The sequence below is a fragment of the Phoxinus phoxinus genome (genome assembly GCF_949152265.1).
Source record: "Phoxinus phoxinus genome assembly, chromosome: 5".
NCBI classification, from domain to species: Eukaryota; Metazoa; Chordata; class Actinopteri; order Cypriniformes; family Leuciscidae; genus Phoxinus; species Phoxinus phoxinus.
Window position 1 is genome coordinate 19691189 of NC_136880.1, and position 22135 is coordinate 19713323.

General features: G+C 37.8%; 1 protein-coding gene across 7 annotated transcripts in view; it reads left to right on the forward strand.

Annotated features, from left to right (window-relative positions):
* The window catches only part of dpp6b (dipeptidyl-peptidase 6b), a 162884-nt gene that overhangs the window by 131396 nt on the left and 9353 nt on the right, over positions 1–22135 (forward strand). For all 7 annotated transcript variants that reach the window (XM_079614225.1, XM_079614222.1, XM_079614226.1 and 4 more), the window contains 8 exons: positions 6518–6630; positions 6722–6796; positions 6969–7021; positions 7615–7696; positions 15927–16047; positions 19426–19580; positions 21005–21102; positions 21904–22030. In XM_079614225.1, the coding sequence (XP_079470351.1) occupies positions 6518–6630; positions 6722–6796; positions 6969–7021; positions 7615–7696; positions 15927–16047; positions 19426–19580; positions 21005–21102; positions 21904–22030 (824 nt within the window). The remainder of the gene's footprint in view (positions 1–6517; positions 6631–6721; positions 6797–6968; positions 7022–7614; positions 7697–15926; positions 16048–19425; positions 19581–21004; positions 21103–21903; positions 22031–22135) is intronic.

The following is a 22135-nucleotide window of genomic DNA, read 5'->3' on the forward strand; positions in this document are numbered from 1 at the left end:
TATACATTTTTAAAGTGGCTTATTGTTCTGTGCATTGACACAAACTACTGCTTTATTTTACATAAAGTTGTTTTATTGCAAATGATCAGTCTTTAAAACACGACACTGCAAAAAAAAAAAAAAAAACACACACACACACACAGCCATTGCATGTATAAAACCCTCGAAAAGGGTAAACAGTACAACATTTGACATTTCTATAAATTATTTCAATGCAGCATATTTCTATATCGACGGGAAAATGAAGTACACTTTTAAGAAGCATACTTTTAAAAAGAGCACTTATGTAAATAATATCCTTTAAAATATGTTTTTCGACACTTAATTGCATGTCATTCACAATTAAATGAAAATATATTAGGTTAAATGTATATTAAATGCAGTTAGTTCAACTAATGAGTGCTTTTTTGACCCACTTAAGGACTCAAATTCATAACTATTTCTATTGTCTTTGAAACATGGTGAACGTGTACTGCCGAATGTAGGCTTCTAGCAAGCTACTAACATTTTTAATGAAGTTTCAATGTAGTACAATTAAAAAAAACATTAACTTGGCAGTTAAAATTAGAATCAAGTACTTCACATGTGCTTTAGTCAGCACATCACAATGAGTGTACTTCTTTAAAGCATGATAAAAAGATTATTAAAACAAATTAAAGCTAAACTTTTAATTTGACATTATTACAAAGTACTTTTTAAAAGTGTATTAAGAAACCTACAAAAAGTATTTGCAAGTGCAATTTTTTAAAATATACTAAAGATATGAAGCACACTGCTAGTGCACATTAAGCGCACTTCTGTTTCACAAGAGAAACAATCCCAGGATCAAATCAACAGGAGGGTTCTGGGGGAAAAAGCTGTCACAAATTACAGTGCTCATGCTGACAGCAAAAAAATATATATGATCACTTAAACTAACACTGAAAAAAAAGAAACTATACACTAGCATGTACAGTATGCTTACTTACTATAATGTTTTTGCACAGCATCACCGCAGATAGTTCTCACTGAGGTTGTTCTGGTTTATGTCTCGAATGCTTAGGTTTTTGGTGCCTTATTTTAGCTTGTATCATTTTTCTGTGAGATTTGAACCTATTTTTGGGAGGGTGGAGATTTGGGGTGTCCTTTGTTTGTCCTTGTTTATGTTAAAAAGGTGCAGATGTGCCTTTTAAACCATGCAAAAGATGTTTTTATCTGCATTTTGATTAATAATTTGTTTTGTTTTGTTATTCTGCTCCTGAAAATGCATTGTTGATTTAAGGCTGTGTTTACCTCTGAGAAAAAGGCCTATTATTCTCCCTCTGACATGCTCCACAACTCCACGTCAAGCCTTTTTAAAAGCGATCACTCGTCTGTATTATTTATCAAGGCGGGCGCTATCTGCATTCAGGTCCGTAGCAGACTTGTTTACCGGGGTAGGTATAACATTTACAGCCTGAATAAATAAAGAACGCAGTTGCCTTAGCAAAATAGGAACTTTAAAAGCCAATGCTTTAAAATGAGCTGTAAAAAGGTTTTTAAAGGCTATTCAAAATAAATGAATGAATACATTTATATGCATTATAAAAATGAACCCAAGACATTTTACGTGCATAATACAACAGTAGTTGTCCGTTCTCATCAGAATTAAACCATTGTCCATAAATCTCTACCCTACTGTTCGGCTGGTTCAAATATATATGGACATAATAAGACACATTTTTTAATAATAATTAATAAGAACAACAGTTTAGAACAGCTGTGCTGCTTAATATTTTATAAAATGTTGTTTTAAAGATTTGTTGATGAATAGAAAGTTCAAAATGGTATTAATCAAATTTGACTTGTAGGTGTTGATCTGAAACAATGAGCCAATAAAATAATGTGTTTGTTTTTTTATTATTGGATTTTTCTAATATGTGAATCTTGTAACCTGTAGGCTCCTCACTGTGCATAATGTTATTTTGGTCATGATACATTTATATTAATAAAATAAATCAAGCCACAATGTCTACATTTTTTATAGATTTTTATTCAAAAATATAAATTTCTCTGCTGTGGAAGGACTTGGAAGGTCTACTTCTTTTTTTACAGATAATTTCTCCAGCCTTTGAAAAAATCCTCTCACAAAAACCCATGAGGTCAAGATGCGTTGACTTCACTTTTATACAGATGTGTGATTGTGTGGTCTGTTCCCGACTCTGTCAATCAAACGCTGATTCGGCGGACCATGCCACCTGTCGAAACACTTGTGAAAAACTCCGAAGCTCTATACGATACCTATACTTTCAAGGCTAGTTTCGCTGACTGATAAGATCCTTTTTATACAATTTCTTAAGTTATTGAATTACTAAGAGTAAAATGGGTAATGATACCCACTTAACATTCAATACACCTTAATTGGAAAGATTATATTTGAGTTTACACATGGTTAAAATGTTTACTTGTAGTGGTAACCATGGAAATCTACAAAATAGTATAGGCCTTATTGGACTATGGTCACTGTAATGTTCATTTTCCTAAGGGACTGCCAGTGACCGCTGTTGCATCCGTCAAATGCAACCTTTTTATTCTGACAGTGTATGAGTTATATTCAAATTAGTTAATAGAACAGTATGAACTTTTAACATTTCAAAAAAAAAAAAAAAATTCAATTAGTTTATTGTGAAATAACTCCAACATATGATGTTTTTCTGTCTTCTGTTAAGCATTGTTCTGTGTGTTTCCCAAAAAGCATCAATGGTTTCTTATGATACTTTTGGGAAACGCAGCCCTGTTTGAATGCATTGTCGGCAGTGTGTGAACACTCTCTGTGATTGATTGGTTCTGACTTGCAGCATTTGCATGTTCAGTTGAGCAGGAAAATGATTCTACTACACAATTATTTACTAACATAGGTTATTCATCCAATTCACTGCATATTGTACACATTCAATTTCTTGTCAAATAAACAAAATCACTGGTAACAAAAAACACTGTAATATCGATATTTTCATTTGATTATCGATACTCGACGTCAGTATCGATATATCGATACGCCCATCCCTAGTGCTAATCATTGGTGTAATTGTGAATTTAGTTGAAGATTTACACCTTTGTTCAGAATTTACGATGTTCTTTTAAGGATACGTGTAGGGAGGTGGTGGGTGCCATTTTAGTTTGAAACTGATTTTCTCCTGGTTATGTGTAGTCAAGGAGATAGGGAAGTTCATTTGTTATTTATTAGGGCCCAAGCCCTGAAAGGGCGCAGAGCCCTATTGTTCTTCTAAGGGTTTTTTGTTATTCTTCTTTATAATATTTTTTTTTCAAGGTTTTTGCCACTTTTGGGGGCCTTAACGTGCTCAAAAACTCTTGAAACTTTGCACACGGGTCAGAACCCGCGGCCATTAGAGCCAGACTGAAGCTGGTACCCGGGCGTGGCAGGGGGGCTCGACAGCGCCCCCTGGAACGGGGTCCGAAAACTTGGTCCATAAATCAAACACGCTTGCATGAAATAATATGAAACTCGGTACACTTATAGATCTCATCGGTTCATATATCCTTCATGCTCTGACTTTTTACCCCAGCCCAACAGGAAGTCGGCTATTTGGCGTAGTTTAAAAAACACATGCAATGGAATTTAAAATACTCCTCCTAGACGATTCAAACAATCACCACGAAACTCGGTGTGCATGAAGTCAAGACATTGAGGATGAAAAGTTGCGAGGGGATTTTTGATATCTCGAACGGTTTGGCCGTGGCGGGGAAACGAATTTATGGCGAATATTGGAAACAGGAAGTGTGTTATAACATCCTCATACATTAATTGATCTTGATGAAACTTCAGCAGTGTGTTTGTTGTAAGAGGCCAATCACATGGATGTGACTATTGTGAGTCAAAGTTATAGCGCCACCAACTGGCAGCAGGAAGTGTGTCACTTTCAAAATGCTTTGAAATCACCCTCTTATTTTTACCCGATTTGCTTCAAACTTCATCTGTATAATGTAAACACACGACAGATGTAGACCTGTGAAAGGATTATTGATATCTTTAATACTGTCGCCATGGCAACGCTTTAAACTTTTATATTCTTTTTGGATGCATTTGAGGCTCTTAACATGCTTCAAATTGCATGAACCTCAACATGCATATCACATTTATTGCCTAGTACACTTGTGCGAAGTTTCAGAAACGGGCGTGGTAAGGGGCTCATTAGCGCCACCTTTAGTCAAAAATGGGGTATTAGTTTTACCTACAGTAACCAAACTCGGTACGTATATTCTTCTCTTCGATCCGGACAACTTTCTAATTTACAGTCATTAGCTCCGACCAACAGGAAGTCATATATTTTGGTTTGAATGTGTACTGTTTGGAGCATTTTCCCTCTGCCCCTCTGTGCGTGTGTGTGTGTGTGAGGAGGGTGGGGGGGGGCTAGTTTTTTAGTTTAACCATTTATCTGCTGTGTGCAAAATCTCTGGCACTTTTGAGGGCCTTAACGTGCTCGAAAACTCTTGAAATTTTGCACACTGGTCAGAACCCGCGGCCATCAGGGCCAGGCTGAAGCTGGTACCCGGGCGTGGCAGGGGGGCTCGACAGCGCCCCCTGGAATGGGATTCGAACACTTGTCCGTATATCAAACACGCTTGCATGAATTAATATGAAACTCGGTACACATATAGATTTAATCGGGCCGAACAACTTTCCCTGGGTCAAGTTTTACGCCAGCCCAACAGGAAGTCGGCTATTACGGGTTGATTGGAGAACGCTTGCTCTCGCATTTGAAACACTTCTCCTAGAGAATTCATCCGATGACCACGAAACTCGGTCAGCATGAAGTCAAGACATGGAAGATGATAAATTGCCAGGGGATTTTTGATATCTCGAACGGTTTGGCCGTGGCGAGGAAACAAATTTATGATTAAAAAAGGATGCATAAAGTGTGTTATAACTTAGTTATAGTTTTACCTACAGTAACCAAACTCGGTACGTATATTCTTCTCTTCGATCCGGACAACTTTCTAATTTACAGTCATTAGCTCCGACCAACAGGAAGTCAGATATTGTGGTTTGAATGTGTATTTTCTCTCTCTCTGTCTCTCTGCCATTATGTGTGTGTGTGTGTGTCTGTCTGTGTGGGGAGGGGAGGGGAGGGGGGATGTGTACTTGGTATACATTACATTGTGGGAACCGAATGTCCCCACAAGGATAGTAAAACCTGAGATCACCTCCAATGTGGTCCAGCCAGCGGTCCCCATGAGGGGAATGGGTTAATAAACATACTAAATTATATATTTTTGAAAATGTAAAAATGCAGAATGTCTCCTGTGATGGGTAGGTTTAGGGATAGGGGCAGTGTAAGGGGATAGAATATACAGTTTGTACAGTATAAAACCCATTACGCCTATGGAATGTCCTCACAAGGATAGAAATGAAAGCTTGTGTGTGTGTGTGTGTGTGTGTGTGTGTTTTTGGTTGGGTGACAGTTGTAGGTTACAGTTTGACAAGAGTTTATAGTTTAACAAAAGCACAATGTTGTGTTTCATTGCGAGTGTACACAAATATAAGGAAACACTTTGCATTTTGAATGATGGTCTGTATGAACAAAATGACGGAGTTTTTATGAGTAGTTCGATCGAGCCTCACACACACACACACACACACACAGCATTCCAGCATTGCTATCTTGACATCGCAGAATGTTCATTATAGCCTTAATAAAATATAATAATAAAATAGTCAACCTTACATATAAAAGTTACACTGCTCTGTTTAAATAGTCATTTGTACAGTTTGTGCCGTTCATAATATTTTTTTTTAATTTTTCTATATTGGAACGTGAGTGTACAAAGTGTACAAAGTACAAAGCCTATAAAAAGAATATATATATATATATATATATATATATATATATATATATATATATATATATATATATATATATAAAATTAAAGCTGCAAGCAGCGATGGAGGGCCCAAGCCGGTGGCACCGCCACCCGGTGCCTTTAGTTCCACTAAAGGCACCAGGGTGGCGGTGCCACCGGCTTGGGCCCGCAATCGCTGCTTGCAGCTTTAATTTTATATATATATATATATATATATATATATATATATTCTTCTTTTTGTTTATGTAAGTTATGGTTAAAACTGAGTTAGATAACTTTGTTTGTTGCGTTGGCCTTTGTCCCTTCCTAAAGCTTAAATACCTTTTTATATTTTTCTTTTGATGCAATAAACACCCATTTAAGTTCATTCGTTCTGGATGTGTGTTATGGGGCTGGAGACAAGAAGTTCCTGTGCTCTTTCTCTCCAAAATGCGTTACTGCTATCATTACCCCGAGACTAAAAGGGCTGACACGTATAACAATATGTCTAAATGCCAGTTAAACTGTAATCATGTACATCCAGCTGGACATTATCACAAGGGAAAGCCATTCATACTGCTCAGACACGCATATCACTCTTTCCAGGTTCATTTTGTGATAATGACCGGCTGACTGTACATTAATTGGATATTATGTATATCAAGGATAATGTATTTTTTCTTCTTCCTCTTTATAGACATTGAAATCCTGTACCATGACCCTAATGGAAATCTGGTGAAGCACAACGTGCCGGCAAATACCAACGAGACTTTAGTGGAGAAAAAGATGCTTGAGAGTTTCCACAGCCAGGTTCTTACCGCTTTGATTGACAGCAAAATATGCAGCTCTGTAGATGTTTTATACTTGTAAAGAAAAGTAACTTTAGAGCCTTTTGTTTCAGGGATCCTACAAACAAACCGAATCCCAAGTGTCTCCTGATCTAAAATATGTGCTGTTGGCCTACAATATTGTGCCGGTAATTGCTTTATATTCTGATTTACAATGCGAAGAATCCAGCTATCTTTGTTACTCGAATTCTCTTGTCTTTTGTAACTAAGTTCTCTTATCTGTTGCATCACATCTCTTTGTAAAAGACGACACAGTGTGCGCTTCTAAAGGACATCTCGTCTGCTCTCTTTGTTCCACAGCTTTATCAGTATTCCTCCATGGCCCATTACATCATCTGCAGCCTTGATTCTCCGTAAGTCTGGTTGCCATGACCGAATCTTTTCAACATTCTCACTGGTTTTAGTTTCTACTGTCACTAACTCTAATGTCATAAAGGCGCAGCTCACTGAGCTTGATAGGATAGTGCCATTGTAGAGAACCCAATTGTGGGTAGCACTGCCATCTAGTGTGTTTCCCTAAGAAATGGTGTCATTTCCCCAGAGCTGGCCGTGTCTGGGCAAATATAATTTGTCCTCCGAGTGGGTCTCCCCTGATGTAAATGATTCATAACTCATAGCCTTTAACATCACAAGTGAATTCAGATTTTGACCCATGAAATACATCAACACGATAATTGTATAGGATACTACTGCAGTTAGGCTTCAAATAGGTTAAACATGTATGCTATACGCACATCTTTCTCATTCAGTATGAGACACACACACACACACACACACACACACACACACACACACACTTTCACGGTCTCTCTGTCATTCCAACAGATATGAGATACACATTTGACTTTCTCTGGTTTCGCATCACGATATGAATGGAGAGTAACACACACACACACACATGCAGTCATGCTATGCTTGTTTTGAGAATGGTTTGTTTTTTTGACAGAGAGAAAGTGGAACTGACCCCTAATGAGGTGCAGAATACCGCACTGCAGTACGCCGGATGGGGTCCCAAAGGACAGCAACTGGTAAGAGAATCACAAACACACTCGTGTCACAAGTAATAAGGAAATATCACAAAACTAAGAGGTTGGTTTAATATACAGTAGCCTACCGATATAGCCTGTTCATTATATCTTTAGTCAGATTATGATTTTATGGAACATGCAACAGGTTGCGCAGTGGATATAAAAAGTCTACACACTCCTGTTAAAACTGTGGTGCAATTGTGACATTACAGGTGCAAAAGTTCTGATGATTTATTTTTCATTTTTTACAAACTATGCAATGGCTAAAAACCAGAATGGCACATTTCAGAGAAAAAAAAAGATACAAATTAAGGGGCTGTTTACACGACGACGTTTTCAAATTAAAAACGTAAAAGTTGTAATGCGTTTTGGCCGTACCTTTACACAACAACAGCGTTTTGGATGGCTGAAAACGCAGACTTTTTGAAAAGGGTTTTCAAAATGCACGTTTTTGAAAACGGCCTCCGTGTAAACAACTAAAATTTCTGAAGACGATGGCGTCATGCACATGCATTTTACGTGTTCAGTCTATAGAGTTTCATCGCCATCTTATGGCCTGGCAGCAGAATACAGCGTTTTAGTCGTTTTCGCGGATCCGTGTGAATGGGGATTGTTTTGTTAATGGTGTTGTCTGTACGCGGAAAACTCAAAGGAAGAACTTCTCCGTTTTAAGCATATCATTGTCGTGTAAACGAACCCTAAAACTTAAAATAACCTCACTGCATAAGTCTGCACACCCTTTTGTAATTGAGAATGTGTCTGTTCACAGTAACCCAACCAAGCTCATGTGAAATAGTCTTTCTTCACCTGAAGTCACTCTGATGGACTCCAAGTAAATCTCAGCTGGTTTTGTAAGATTTTTCTGACATTTTTCACACCCTGTTTTAACAGGGGTGTGTAGATTTTTATATGCACTGTAAAAAAATGTTAACGAATATAATCAGACAGGCAATAGGCAGATTTGCTGCTTAAATACGTAATATTAATCACGAAAAGTGTCAAGCAGCTGCAAATAAAAAAGGAAAATTAAAGAGCTAGATCTATTCTACTTCAAAATGACACCGGTAATCTAGAAACAAAAACACGGGAACAAAACAACCACAATAGAGACGAGATCAGACAAAGACTAATTGAAAATGAGGACTATATATACAGAAAGAAACACTAGGAACAAAAATGTATCTGTAAGGAAAGTTTTAGCACTGCTGTTTTTTTCTTTTCTTTTAAGCTTTTAACATTTTGAATCATCTTGTCATTTTTTTGAGGTTCACTTAAATATTCCTTCAGTGTGACATTTTTAAAAGTAGAAATACATAATGTATAGTACTCAAAGGTTTGTGGTCAGTATGATTTTTTTTTATTCTTTGAGGACACTTTAAATTGATCAAAAGTCACAGTATAGACATTTATAATAGTAAACAAAAGATTAATATTTCAAACAATACTGTTCTTTTGAACTTTCCATTTTATCAAAGAATCCTGAAAAAAATGTATCACAGTTTCCACAGTTTTCAATATTGATAATAATACGAAAGCATCGAATCATCATATTAGAATGATTTCTGAAGGATCATGTGACACTGACGTCTGGAGTAATGATGCTGAAAATTCAGCTTTACCATTTACAAAAAAAGAAAACATTTGTTTTAAATTGTAGTACTATTTCAGAAAAGTACTGTTTGCACTCTATTTTTGATCAAATAAATTTAACCTTGGTGAGCATAAGAGACTTCAACTCCAAACTTTTAATAATAATAATTTTAGACTCACTGCTTGATATTCATTCTGCTCAACATTTCCATGAGTAAGTGTGAAGCAGCACCTGATCCGTTGTGGATCTAGAGATGTGAGCGGGTCATTTCGACCTGGTTGTGTCTGTGTCCTGCTGGCAGAGAGCACTAGTAGTGGCAGATGGCAGCAGCAGGACACAGACTCATTTCAGGAGAGCTGATTTTAGAATTTCTTACTGACCTTAAATAGCGGCGTTTGCTAAGGGACTCATTACTATTACAATTCCTCATTTGGGTTAGAGATTTAAACAAACTAAGTATAACTTAATTAGTAATCCTCATCCTGCACTATTTGTGCTACAGTGAGTGATATCTCAAATTATGCGTCTTTTTGAGGAAGGGTGTGCTATACTTTTCAAAGTGATCTAACGATTTTCATCTGGCAGACAATAATTTAGGTAATTTAACCATTCTTAAATTGAGATGAATTTACTTGAGAAGCAAAATGACTTAAGAAGTTATGCTTTGTTTTCTGAAAAATGTGTCTATGAAGTGAGAACAATAATCTTTCAGAGGGGTAAGAAAAATGATCTTGGTTTCCCTTTGTGTACGTGTATTTTCTCTGACCACTTAGCTGTTTTTTCCCTGTTTCACGGTAAGTATACTTTTAATAGTAACTAAGAATACTTATAAACAAAAAATGGGGTCAGAAAATGTAACTAAATTTAAATGGAAAAGCAGATTATTTTTCTTACACCGCATCAGATATTTGACAATACTTTATAGTCACAGTGTGTACAAATAACAAGGTCACATGAGACAGCCATCTTCTAACCATATACATACTGGGAACTATATTCTCAGAAGGTGAAGCACTGCTACTTCTGCCCAAGTAACAGTGACTATACAAATCACAACACGTAAATAGGAAAATGTTGGTGTTATTTTGTCACTTATTGGGAGCAGTATGCTAGCTGGAGCTGTTTACCTCCAGTCTTTGTGCTAAGCTAGGCTAGCGGTGGGTGCGTCAGACAGAGTTACGGAGATGAGAAGGGTATGTATGGACTTATCAAACTCTGAGGTATAGGGTGAATAAGCTAAAGTCCCAAAACGTCGGCGTGTTCCTTTAATATCTTAAGTCATTTGCTCTCAAGTACATGCTTATGTACTTGATTTCAGATTGTACTGGAAAACTAGACAAAAAGAAAGTATTTTTTTGCAGTGTACACATTGACAGTCTTTTGTTTTTAGTTTGAACAACGAGCAAATAAGTACGTCCACACGAGCATTACTGTTTATATAAGTGCTGTAGTTTGTTGTTTTTGTATCAATCTTCTGTTATCAGTCAACACAAGAAGTGCAAAATAATACAAGCCTGGATTGTGTGTGTTAATGTTTGCTTTCTTGCGAACAGGAACCTCATAAATATGCGTCACTGCGCTGTATTTTCATAATGTTACACAAACACATATTTGTTTTCGTGTATTATAAGCAAAGCGCACATGCACGCATGCTGTGCTGTGTGTGTGAGCGGAGCATCAGGTGTGTAATTTTGTGGATGCCCGTATGCTGCCCCGTGCCCTGCGCTTCGGTGATCCCTCCGGCAATTAGTTTTCCGTGACAGGGCAATCAGCAGGGGCCAGTGCAGCCAGAACCTACACTGAAGGTCACGTCCCAGACTCTTCCGGGGGGACGGGAGCAGGAGACAGATCAAAATGGCGGTCATGGAAGAGCAGAGATAGAGATGTAGAGGAGCCGTCACTGTACCGATAGCGGGACGGGGGCCAGAGTGTTGAAACATACCATTGGCTCTGTCCCAAAACCTACTGACCCGCCACGCTGTCTACTGTCTACAGGCTGCTGCCTTCTAAAAGCAGCAGTGCATAATGCATTATCTCAATATGAAGGATTATCAATTTATAGATCAAACTCTGTATGCAAACAGGTTCTGACACAGTTTTCCATGTATTATGCGGTTATTATGTCCCTGTTAGTGGATCGCTCATAGTAATTTAATCTTTTCCATCTTGAATGTGTCTGAAAAGAGGTCTTCTGAACAGGGATGATGTATTTTTGTAGACCAACCCAGAAGTTTGAATCACCCTCAACCAAAAACCCAACTGGATTTTTCCATTGGCTTTTGGAATATTGCAGAAAATAAGCTTTGGGACCGACAAAAGTTCGTGATTCTTATGTTTTATGCATTATGGAACTTTGTTACAAACCTATAGAGCAGGAAGTAAGGCTGGAATTAGAAACTCCTGATAACTCGTTTCATGCAGTTCAGAATCTGTTTGTCAGATTCAGTTCAGATTCAGTTCAGATTCAGTTCAGTTCAGTTCAGTTCAGATTCAGTTCAGATTCAGTTTCAGTTTCAGTTCAGATTCAGTTCAGTTTCAGTTCAGATTCAGTTCAGTTTCAGTTCAGAATCTGTTCAGAATCTGTTCGTCAGATTCAGTTCAGTTTCAGTTCAGAATCTGTTCGTCAGATTCAGTTCAGTTTCAGTTCAGAATCTGTTCGTCAGATTCAGTTCAGTTTCAGTTCAGAATCTGTTCGTCAGATTCAGTTCAGTTTCAGTTCAGAATCTGTTCGTCAGATTCAGTTCAGTTTCAGTTCAGAATCTGTTCGTCAGATTCAGTTCAGTTTCAGTTCAGAATCTGTTCAGAATCTGTTCAGAATCTGTTCGTCAGATTCAGTTCAGAATCATTAATAGCATAGTAGGGGCACTTCAATGTCCCAGACAACTTCTGTAGTCTCATTTAGCCACTTGTTTGCAAGTAAATTATGCTTTATATATATATATATATATATATATATATCCATCCATCCATCCATCCATCTTCTTCCGCTTATCCGGGGCCGGGTCGCGGGGGCAGCAGTCTAAGCAGAGATGCCCAGACTTCCCTTTCCCTAGCCACTTCCTCTATCTCTTCAGGGGGGACACCGATGCATTCCCAGGCCAGCTGAGAGACATAGTCTCTCCAGCGTGTCCTAGGTCTTCCCCGGGGTCTCCTCCCGGTGGGACGTGCCTGGAACACCTTCCAGGGAAGGCGTCCAGGAGGCATCTGGAACAGATGCCCGAGCCACCTCAGCTGACCCCTCTCGATGTGGAGGAGCAGCGGATCTACTCTGAGCTCCTCCCGAGTGACCGAGCTCCTCACCCTATCTCTAAGGGATCGCCCAGCCACTCTGCGGAGAAAGCTCATTTCGGCCGCCTGTATCCGGGATCTTGTCCTTTCGATGACCCAAAGCTCATGACCATAGGTGAGAGTAGGAACGTAGATTGACCGGTAAATCGAGAGCTTCGCCTTGCGGCTCAGCTCTTTCTTCACCACGACAGACCGCATTACTGCGGAAGCTGCACCGATCCGTCTGTCAATCTCCCGTTCCATCCTTCCCTCACTCGTGAACAAGACCCCAAGATACTTGAACTCCTCCACTTGAGGCAGGAACTCACCACCAACCTGAAGTGAGCAAGCCACCTTTTTCCGACTGAGGACCATGGCCTCGGATTTGGAGGTGCTGATTCCCATCCCAGCCGCTTCACACTCGGCTGCAAACCGTCCCAGTGCATGCTGAAGGTCCTGGTCTGATGGGGCCAACACGACAACATCATCTGCAAAGAGCAGAGACGAAATCGTGGTGTTCCCAACACACACACATATATATATATATATATATATATATATATATATATATATTTTTTTTTTTTTAGCTGTATTTTACAGAACTATATGTTTATGTAAATGAACTGACTAGCATTGTGAAGTTTTTGATCAAAATAGTTGAATACAGCAGGTGAGTTAGAATACCAACTAGCACTCAAATAGTACAGAGACCCCCGAGCATCAAAGTGGAAATGATTTGGGATGCTCTACAAAGGCAGCAGATTTATACAAACAGCACTCGAAGGGCACAATTGATTTGCAGTAGAGTTTGCCGTTAGCATGTTGCTAAGACAAAGTCGCTTTAAATAAAGAGGGTAGAACAATTATGCTGCCTACCTGTTTGAGCAACTTTTACTACAAGAACATGTCTGTGGTGGCCTAAAATGATTTTTTTCACTGCCTGTCGTATGTTTCTCTCATTAGACTGTCTATAGCAGTGAAGCAGTGATCCATTCTCTTCAGCCCATGTGAATTCATTAAGAACAGAGCACTGAGCCATTATCCGCTGTCTGTCTGTCTGTCTGTCTGTCCCATTAGCTGTTCCACTCACTCTTCATTCAGAGTAAAGGACAGTGATTACATAAATGCATAACAATAATAACAGATAAATACCAGGCCACAGTCACAACCATTACTCATAGGAAAGACAAAGTCCAACCATGATTCACTAATGCAGTAATAAGACAAAACCACAGGTTTAAAGTTCTTCTTAATAAATCATAATCACAGAGCAATGGTTTTAATGGTTCCAAATGCAGTACATTTATCATTTATCTTTTTTTTAGCAGTTATCTGAGCATCTGTGTTGTAACCCCAACCAGAGAAAGGATCATAACACATCCAAAAACACTCAGACACATTCTCAGCACACACACGCCTAATGTGTCGCACATTAGGATACAAGTTAACACACTGCAAGCAAGACAAACATCAACATTTCTTCAGATAAAAAACACTTTTTACAAAATAGACACTTTCCACACTTCCACACGCAAATCATAAAGTCGTTTCCTGCACACTAGCATTTCGTTTGATAACATTCTGTGGTGAAAATTATATTGGTACATTGTAAAGCTCTCCTCTCAATGACATATTGGGTAACACTTTATTTTACAGTGTCTTTGATACACGTTACATGTAGGTACTATAGTAATTATTAATGACTAATTATTATAAGTGTGCCTCCAGGGCCCAGAAAACACATCAGAATTGAATTATCCTATTGTATTTATTTTTGCTACTTTTTCTTTTTAATTCAAAGATTGAAATCAAGCTTAAAAAAAATAAAATCATTTGAAATAAATCATTTGCACGAATAAATCATTTGTAATTAGGACCTTAAATGAATACTCTGCAAACCAAATACAAGTAAAAACTGGTTGGCGAGCATATGAAACTGTCGCTCACCACTTCGCTGGTAACATTTTTATGAATTCTAACGATGCATGAACGTGAACAAATGAGAACGATGCTCGGGACAGTTGACAGGCCAGCGTTTCATCGTAATGAAAGTTGAAGCTTTCACAAGATGGCGCGAAAGGGAGCTCATTTTTTGACTTGTGACTTTGTGAATGTCTTCTTGCAATAGTATTTTGTGACAATTTTGTGTGAATTTGTCCACTCAAAGTATCCTAGTAAACATAGTCGGTTATGTCTTAAGCGCATGGGTATGTTTTAAGTCTCTGTACCTAAAAAAATAGTGAATTTTCACTAAAATTACTGCCTGTCAAAACCGGTTTCATGGCTAGCATAACATTTTTATGGTCGGTATATTTTCTGAAGTCACGAGCCACTGGCAGGTGTGGCAGAAAGTTAGTTTTAGGTCCTGTTTATAATCATTTGTAATAAACACTGCAACATTCCCTAAAAAATATGAACTGTCTATTTTGTCTTCTTTTTTTTCAGGCATTTTGTGTTAGATTAGCATAAGTTGGTGCAGCATCTCTTTGTGGGATTTTGGCAGAGGATGATTCAGCTGCTGAATAAATCCCAACAGAGCTTTTGAGACACACACACACACACACGCTCCCACAGCTGTCAGTCATCCTGCAGACAGGAGTCTGCCATCAGTCCTGATTACTGTAGCATCACACAACTTTGTTAATATTCGCTAGAGATTTGCTTCCAATACATAATATTTTACAGTTACATAACCATTGAATCGGCTTTTCAACATTCATACAAATTGCTACATTCATGCATGTGATTTTGTTATAGCACTAGAGTGACCTTGCACTCTTTCAGCAGCCTGGTTTCTGGAAGTATTTCCCCATTGTTTTCTTCATCTGCATGTCCAAATGTCTTCATTGAAGCTTTTTAAGCCTCAAACCACATTTTAAAACTTGAATTAAATGACCAAGATACAGGGATGTGTACTTAAATTCTTGTATGAGGGAATGAACTACTCACTGAATTTCTAATATATATATCCATTACTGTAATGATAAAATACAATATAGTTGAAACCCATTGTAAAATATATAGAAATGTATCAGTTGAGAGTGTGGTGAGGTGAACAGGTCAGTTATGTCATTCACAGTGTGTCCTTGGAGTGAGTTTTATGGTATGATTTCTGTTTATATGGGAACTGAGACTTGGTGATTGGTGGAAATATATTGAGGATTATGGGTAGTGTTGTTCTTCACTGTGTTATTCTTTTTTAAGTTGAAATCACACTACTTGCAGTTTCCACAGGAGTAGTGGCTCATGGTAGATGTCTTAAAAACTTTTTACATCTGTAAACCTATTTTTTGTTGTTGTTGTTGTTGAAAAATGGCTTTGTCAGGTTTGACATGTTCTTCCATTCAATGGTTTGTTTTTGTTTCCTGACAGATCTTCATCTTTGAGAATAACATCTACTACAGAGCGCAGGTGAAGGGCCCATCTATCCGCCTGGTTTCCACAGGAAGAGTGGGGGTTATATTTAATGGACTTGCTGACTGGCTCTATGAAGGTAAAGCCCATAAGCATGAATAATAAAAAAGCCAGAGGAGTGTGTGTGTGTATGTAATAAAAGAGCAGACATGATTGTGAGTGTCTGATGTGTTTAGTCTGGGGAGAGGATCTGGTTATTGCATATGTGTATGCCTGATCCACCTATCATATTCAGCACATTTCTTGAATACAGTTCAATGAATACAGTACGTTTTACTTTTATCTAAACTACATTGCTGGAATATACTGCTTTGCTCATAAGTTTACAGATCTTTCACAAGATATTAGGATCATAAAATTCCATTTTGTTTTTTTAGAACCTCTCTGATGAAATGGACATAACAGATATGGAAATATATCTGGATTGATATAATAATGATAATAATAATTTTATATAATAATGAACCGTGCAGTATTATATAAATATGTTTTTAACAGGATCATTTGTTTTTGTTTTATTTTATTATGTTTGTCAAATGACTTTATAATAGTTATTACTGATCTAGTAGTAGTAGTAGTAGTAATATTTTTGTTTATTATTTATTGAGCATGTACTTTAAGTGAAGTTCATCTGGTTTGTTTCTTGCAGCTTTGCAATGAAGAATAGTTACTGTAAATGAAATTTCCCGTCACATTTGTCTCTTCATATTCTAATAACAAAGGACCTTTTCTGACAAAAATGAAGGGAAATGATTTTAGAAATCAGATCTGAACTCTGAGAAATCTCTGAACCCGTTCAAGGCTGTTCTGAGTTCATTTTGACAGCAGTAGATGTTCGATACCTTAGTCAGGAGGATTTAAAAAGCAGCCAAATATGTAACCTTCCACAATAAAATGACATACTGTCAGCGTGATTTTAATTTGATTATAATCATAATGCTAAACATACGACATATTGGACTGAACAAATTCCAGTCCTTGTTAATGATGTAGATCTATTTCACTTCTGTTTGTGTATGAACAGCGCTGGGATGTAATATCAAGATAAACCTTAGTACAATAGTGTTCAAGTGTAATCTCCCACAATATCCAGATTTTAATACTCATAATGATTAATGTAGCATTTTGTGCTAAAATACTTTGTTTGAATTTGGATTGTTCATCTTGAATTTGGATTATGTTCATGTCATGTCCTCTTGTGATATTTACTGAGTGTTTACACACACACACACACACACACACACACACACACACACACACACACACACACACACACACACACACACACACACACGAATATCCCTGTCTCTTGATTTGCACTGTGGGAATACAGCATGATGAGATACAAACATATGACAGAGGGCTTTTTAATTAACATTTTTACTTCAATAATTTGATGTGTATTCCAAGTAATTTTCAAGACATTTCATCCATCTGGAATGAATTGGAAAGTACAGTTAATTGTGGAGAAGTAATGCCCCACCTGATCTTTTTCGGATAATATTTTTAGAAAATGCAGAACGTTTTCTGTAATGGTAGAGTTAGTGCGGGAGGATAGAATATACAGTTTGTACAGTATAAAAACCATTACATCTATGATATGTCCCCATAAAACATTGAAACCGTGTGTGTGTGTGTGTGTGTGTGTGTGTGTGTGTGTGTGTGTGTGTGTGTGTGTGTGTGTGTGTGTGTGTGTGTGTGTGTGTGTGTGTGTGTGTGTGTGTGTGTGCGCCTACTTAACTATATTTTAGGGACAAATTTATACCCAGAAGCAACAAAATCTCCAAAAACCTCCCTTTATGGATGTCCTCATATGTAAATCGGGTATAAAAATAAAGTAATTAAAGTTTTTTTTAGATGTAAAAATGCAGAAGTGTGATGGGTAGGTTTAGAAATATACAGTATAAAAACCATTACGTCTATGGAATGTCCCCATTTAGATAGCTAAGTAAACGTGTGTGTGCATGTATGTGTGTGTGACGGTCTGTACTTTTAAAGCAGGTCAGCAGCAGCTCATTTATCATATCAGACCTCTTCATCAGCGTGAGCGTAGCTTTTTGGTTCTGCCACTAAATCCTTCAAGGCGTTTGGAAGAGCTCTGCATCTGTAGCACCAGGAGTCATTCACATGTGAACGGTCTCTCTCACTCCCGCAGGTGCGAGCGAGTCTCTCTCCAGAAACACACACAACCCTTCACTCCAACAATGATTTACCGCCTTCATTTCCCTTCATTTGTGGCTTGTAATGAGAATGTTATTTCAAGCTTGTTGGGGGTAATAAACTTGGTGCAGTTATTCGGTCGTTCGGCCGAAGACAGTTTGGTTTTCAGAGCATTAGATGCAAACAGACCAATATTATATAACCTTAATCACACATTTCCTTATGGAGATTATGGTTTCTCCTCGTCATTCTCAGTTCTGTACTTCTGTCACTCCTGCTGTACATTGCCTGCGGGTTTCTTTGTGATGCACGCTGCCCAGTAATTGCTTTTATCCTGAATTAACATCTCAGTCTGAGGCTATTCTTAGTCACATGCTACTACAACTTCTGTTTGTTCTCTGCTGTGTAAAGATCTCTGCTGCCATCCTGTGGTTTCACATTTCATAGATTGCATTTGATCAGAACAGACAGACTTTAAGGGATAGTTCGCTCAAAAATTCAAATCCTCTCATCTTTTACTGACCTTTGTGTTCATCATGGAACATAAATGAAGATATTTTGAAGAATGTTCAAGCTGCTCCTTTCCATATAACAAAATGGTGTTTTGGTTGGTATCCATGTTTGTTTTATGGAAACCAGTGTTATTGTTAACCAAAAGTTTTTTTTTTTTTAAATCAGTAATTGAAATAAAGCTAAAATAACATAAAAAAATATATATAAATATTAGATGAAAAACTTTTAATGTAACTGGCAACTAACTGAAATAAAATAAGTTGAAGTACTAAAATTGACTAAAACAGAAATAAAAATAAATAGACATTAGAAAATTTCTAAAAATAAATGACAAAAGCACATAACAAAATGATTATAAAGTCTTCTTGTCTAGTTCTGGCTACATAATGTCTTAATGAGCTTCAGGGGTCCATCGTGCAGTGTTACCGGCTGTCAGATTTCCCATTCTCTCGCCTGACGGCCGTGTTGTTCCTCCTGTCAGCTTTATAGAGTGATGGATGAGACTCCCGAGGCAGGAGCCTAAAGGCAAATGGATGCGATAAATCACGCAGGCTGTTTTTGCACATGTTGCACTTGCGTATTTTGCAGCGTGCCCTCTGTCTGCGTTTGCTTGAAAGAATATTTGATCTAACGCATATTAGCGGCTATATGGATGCGATAGACATACGGTCACTATGCAACGGAGCTTTTCAGGACATGCGTCACTAGTTTCATAGCACAATGCTTCATAAAGCTTCAATTTAGTGTCTAACACACTTGTGTGTTCATTTGCTTGTGCTTGCAGAGGAGATCTTCCAGAATCACATCGCTCACTGGTGGTCCCCAGATGGTCTCAGACTGGCATATGCCACCATCAATGACACTCTGGTGCCCAAGATGGAGATACCCATGTTCACAAGCACTCTGTATCCCAGCGGACAGGAGTACCGCTACCCTAAAGTAAATCTCTGCTGGATCTTTTCATGATTAAACCAAGGCTTGATTGTGTGTTAATCACTGTATTTTCCAATGACACTGTGACCTTAAAAATGGGATCTGATTGGTGGCCTAATTGTGACATTTAAAGGGATAGTTCACCCAAAATTGAAAATTCTGTCGTCATTTACTCATGTCTTTGCAAGTTCATAAAGAGATTGTAAAAGTAATCTATTTAAATCAAGCCTGTTACACTACAGAAGTCTTCTGAAGAGACGCGATCCCTTTATATGATGAACAGATTTAGTTATGGCATTTAAACACTGATAAATGCACATACATAAAGTATACAAATATATTCATTTTGAAGAAAAATGTATGGGTTTGGAATGACGTTATGGTGAATAATTGTTAAGGCCACCTTTATTAAAGCGCTTTGTACAATACAGAATGTTTCAAAGCAGCTTTACTGTGATAAATAGCTAAATAATGATCAATGGTGCAAACAGAATTCAATTCTGCTGTAAAGCAGCTCTAGAAAACACAATAGTGGCCTTTTCCAGCTGAAGTCAGTTCAATGTTGATAACATTCAGTTCAATAACAGTGTTGATGTTGCAAAAATCACCTTAAAAAAAAAAAACTTAAAGGTCCCCTGAAATCAAAATGTAAGTTTTATTTTAGCTTTTAGTATGAATATGTTAGCCTTAAGGATTCGCTTCCATGGTGCTGTCAAGTACGACTTGCAGTCTGTGAGGTAAACTAAACACTATTGGCTTATTTGAAAAGGGGGAGGAGCCATTCAATATGTCCCGCCTCAGCTTCCTGTTTCAGTGGAAATTACGTCAACACATCATAAAGCTGCGCGTTCCAAGGCACTTCAGTGGGGCTTTAAGTTGAAACCGCTATAAAGCAGCTCTGCAGAAAACAGCAGTGTCGTCGTCCAGCTCAATTCAGTTCTCATCCAGTCAAATCAATAATATTGCTGAATATTAAGTGTCCCCAACAAAGCAAGCCATGACAGTGGGAAGGAACCCAAACTCCATCTGTGACAGAAATGGAGAAAAAAAAAACCTTGGGAGAACCAATTTTCCTCTGCTAAACCAACATGGTGCGATTATCCTCCCAGCCTGCATTACAAATGATGACAGACTTTTCTAGTTTGGGTTAACTTAAGCACCTGAGTGACATAACTAAATCAGGTTTAATAATAGTTATGGCAAGCAATAACCGTCCATCTGCATGTTTCTCATTTTACATAACATGCAGTACCTGATTTACATGTATTCATTCGCCAGACAGTTTTATCTTACAGTGCAGTCAATGTATCTTAAGAAATGAACCAATGAACATCCTGCTGTACCAATTGAGCTTTAACGGAATGGATAAATATAGTGAGCGTATATTTTGTGGTGTTTGTCATGAATGCTGACCGAATGTCTCTCTTTAGGCCGGGGAGGAGAACCCTGATATCTATCTGTCAGTGGTGAGTCTGAACGGCCCTTTACACACAGTGAGGATGAGAAAACCAGAAGACCCCAGAATCAGGTGAAGATACGCCATGTTTTACTAACTTTATCTGTTGCTTCAGTCAAGTTTACAGTGACCCGAAAAGTATTTGGACCCTTAAAAATGCATGAATGTCAGTTATTGCATTAAACAACAAAATCAAAAGGCTTCCAACATATACTATAACCTTTAAAAACTAACTTCACTATTCTGAGCCATTGTTTGCCTTGACTGTTAAACAGCGGGTGTAATGTCTGACAACCAAATGTCACAATTCTTTATCACAATACTTTATTTGACAAAAAACACTTTTAAATATAATTACAGTTTTAAATAATGGTTTTCAATTTGAATATATTTTGAAATGTAATTTATTCCTGCGTTGCAAAGCTGAATCCAGTCTTCAGTGTCACATGATCCTTCAGAAATCATTCTGATATGATGATTTGATGCATAAGAAATATGATCAGTGTTGAAACCAGTACTGCTGCTTAATATTTTTGTGGAAACCGTGATACTGTGACAAATAGAAAATTCATCTGTCAATTCAAAACTGTCATCTTTAATCAATTTAATGCATCCCTGCAGAATGAAAGTATTCTTTTCTTTAAAACAATAAATTACTGCGCTTAAAGCTTTGAAAGGTAGTGCATCTATTTAACAAACTTTGTAAACAGGCTACAGTTAGACTAATGGACTGCATTCATTGGCTTGAATGGCTTTGGAAAATCTCTTTGGAGCTTTTTGTTAAAAATAACACACATTTACCCACACAAAAAAAGTTCACAGACACACATTTGACACTCTTTGAAATGAGTATTTGAACAAGCCTCTCTGCAGGAAAGAGTACTACATTACCATGGTGAAGTGGGCGACCAGCACCAAACTAGCAGTAAACTGGCTGAACCGAGCGCAGAACAACTCCATCCTGACCTTATGTGAAGCCACCACTGGCATCTGCACCAAGGTACCTTCTCATACACACTAGCAAAGCATCTTCATTATCACAGTATAAAATAACACAAATGGAAGGATGTGAATGACGTAGTGACCGTTCATTTTCCGGAAAAGG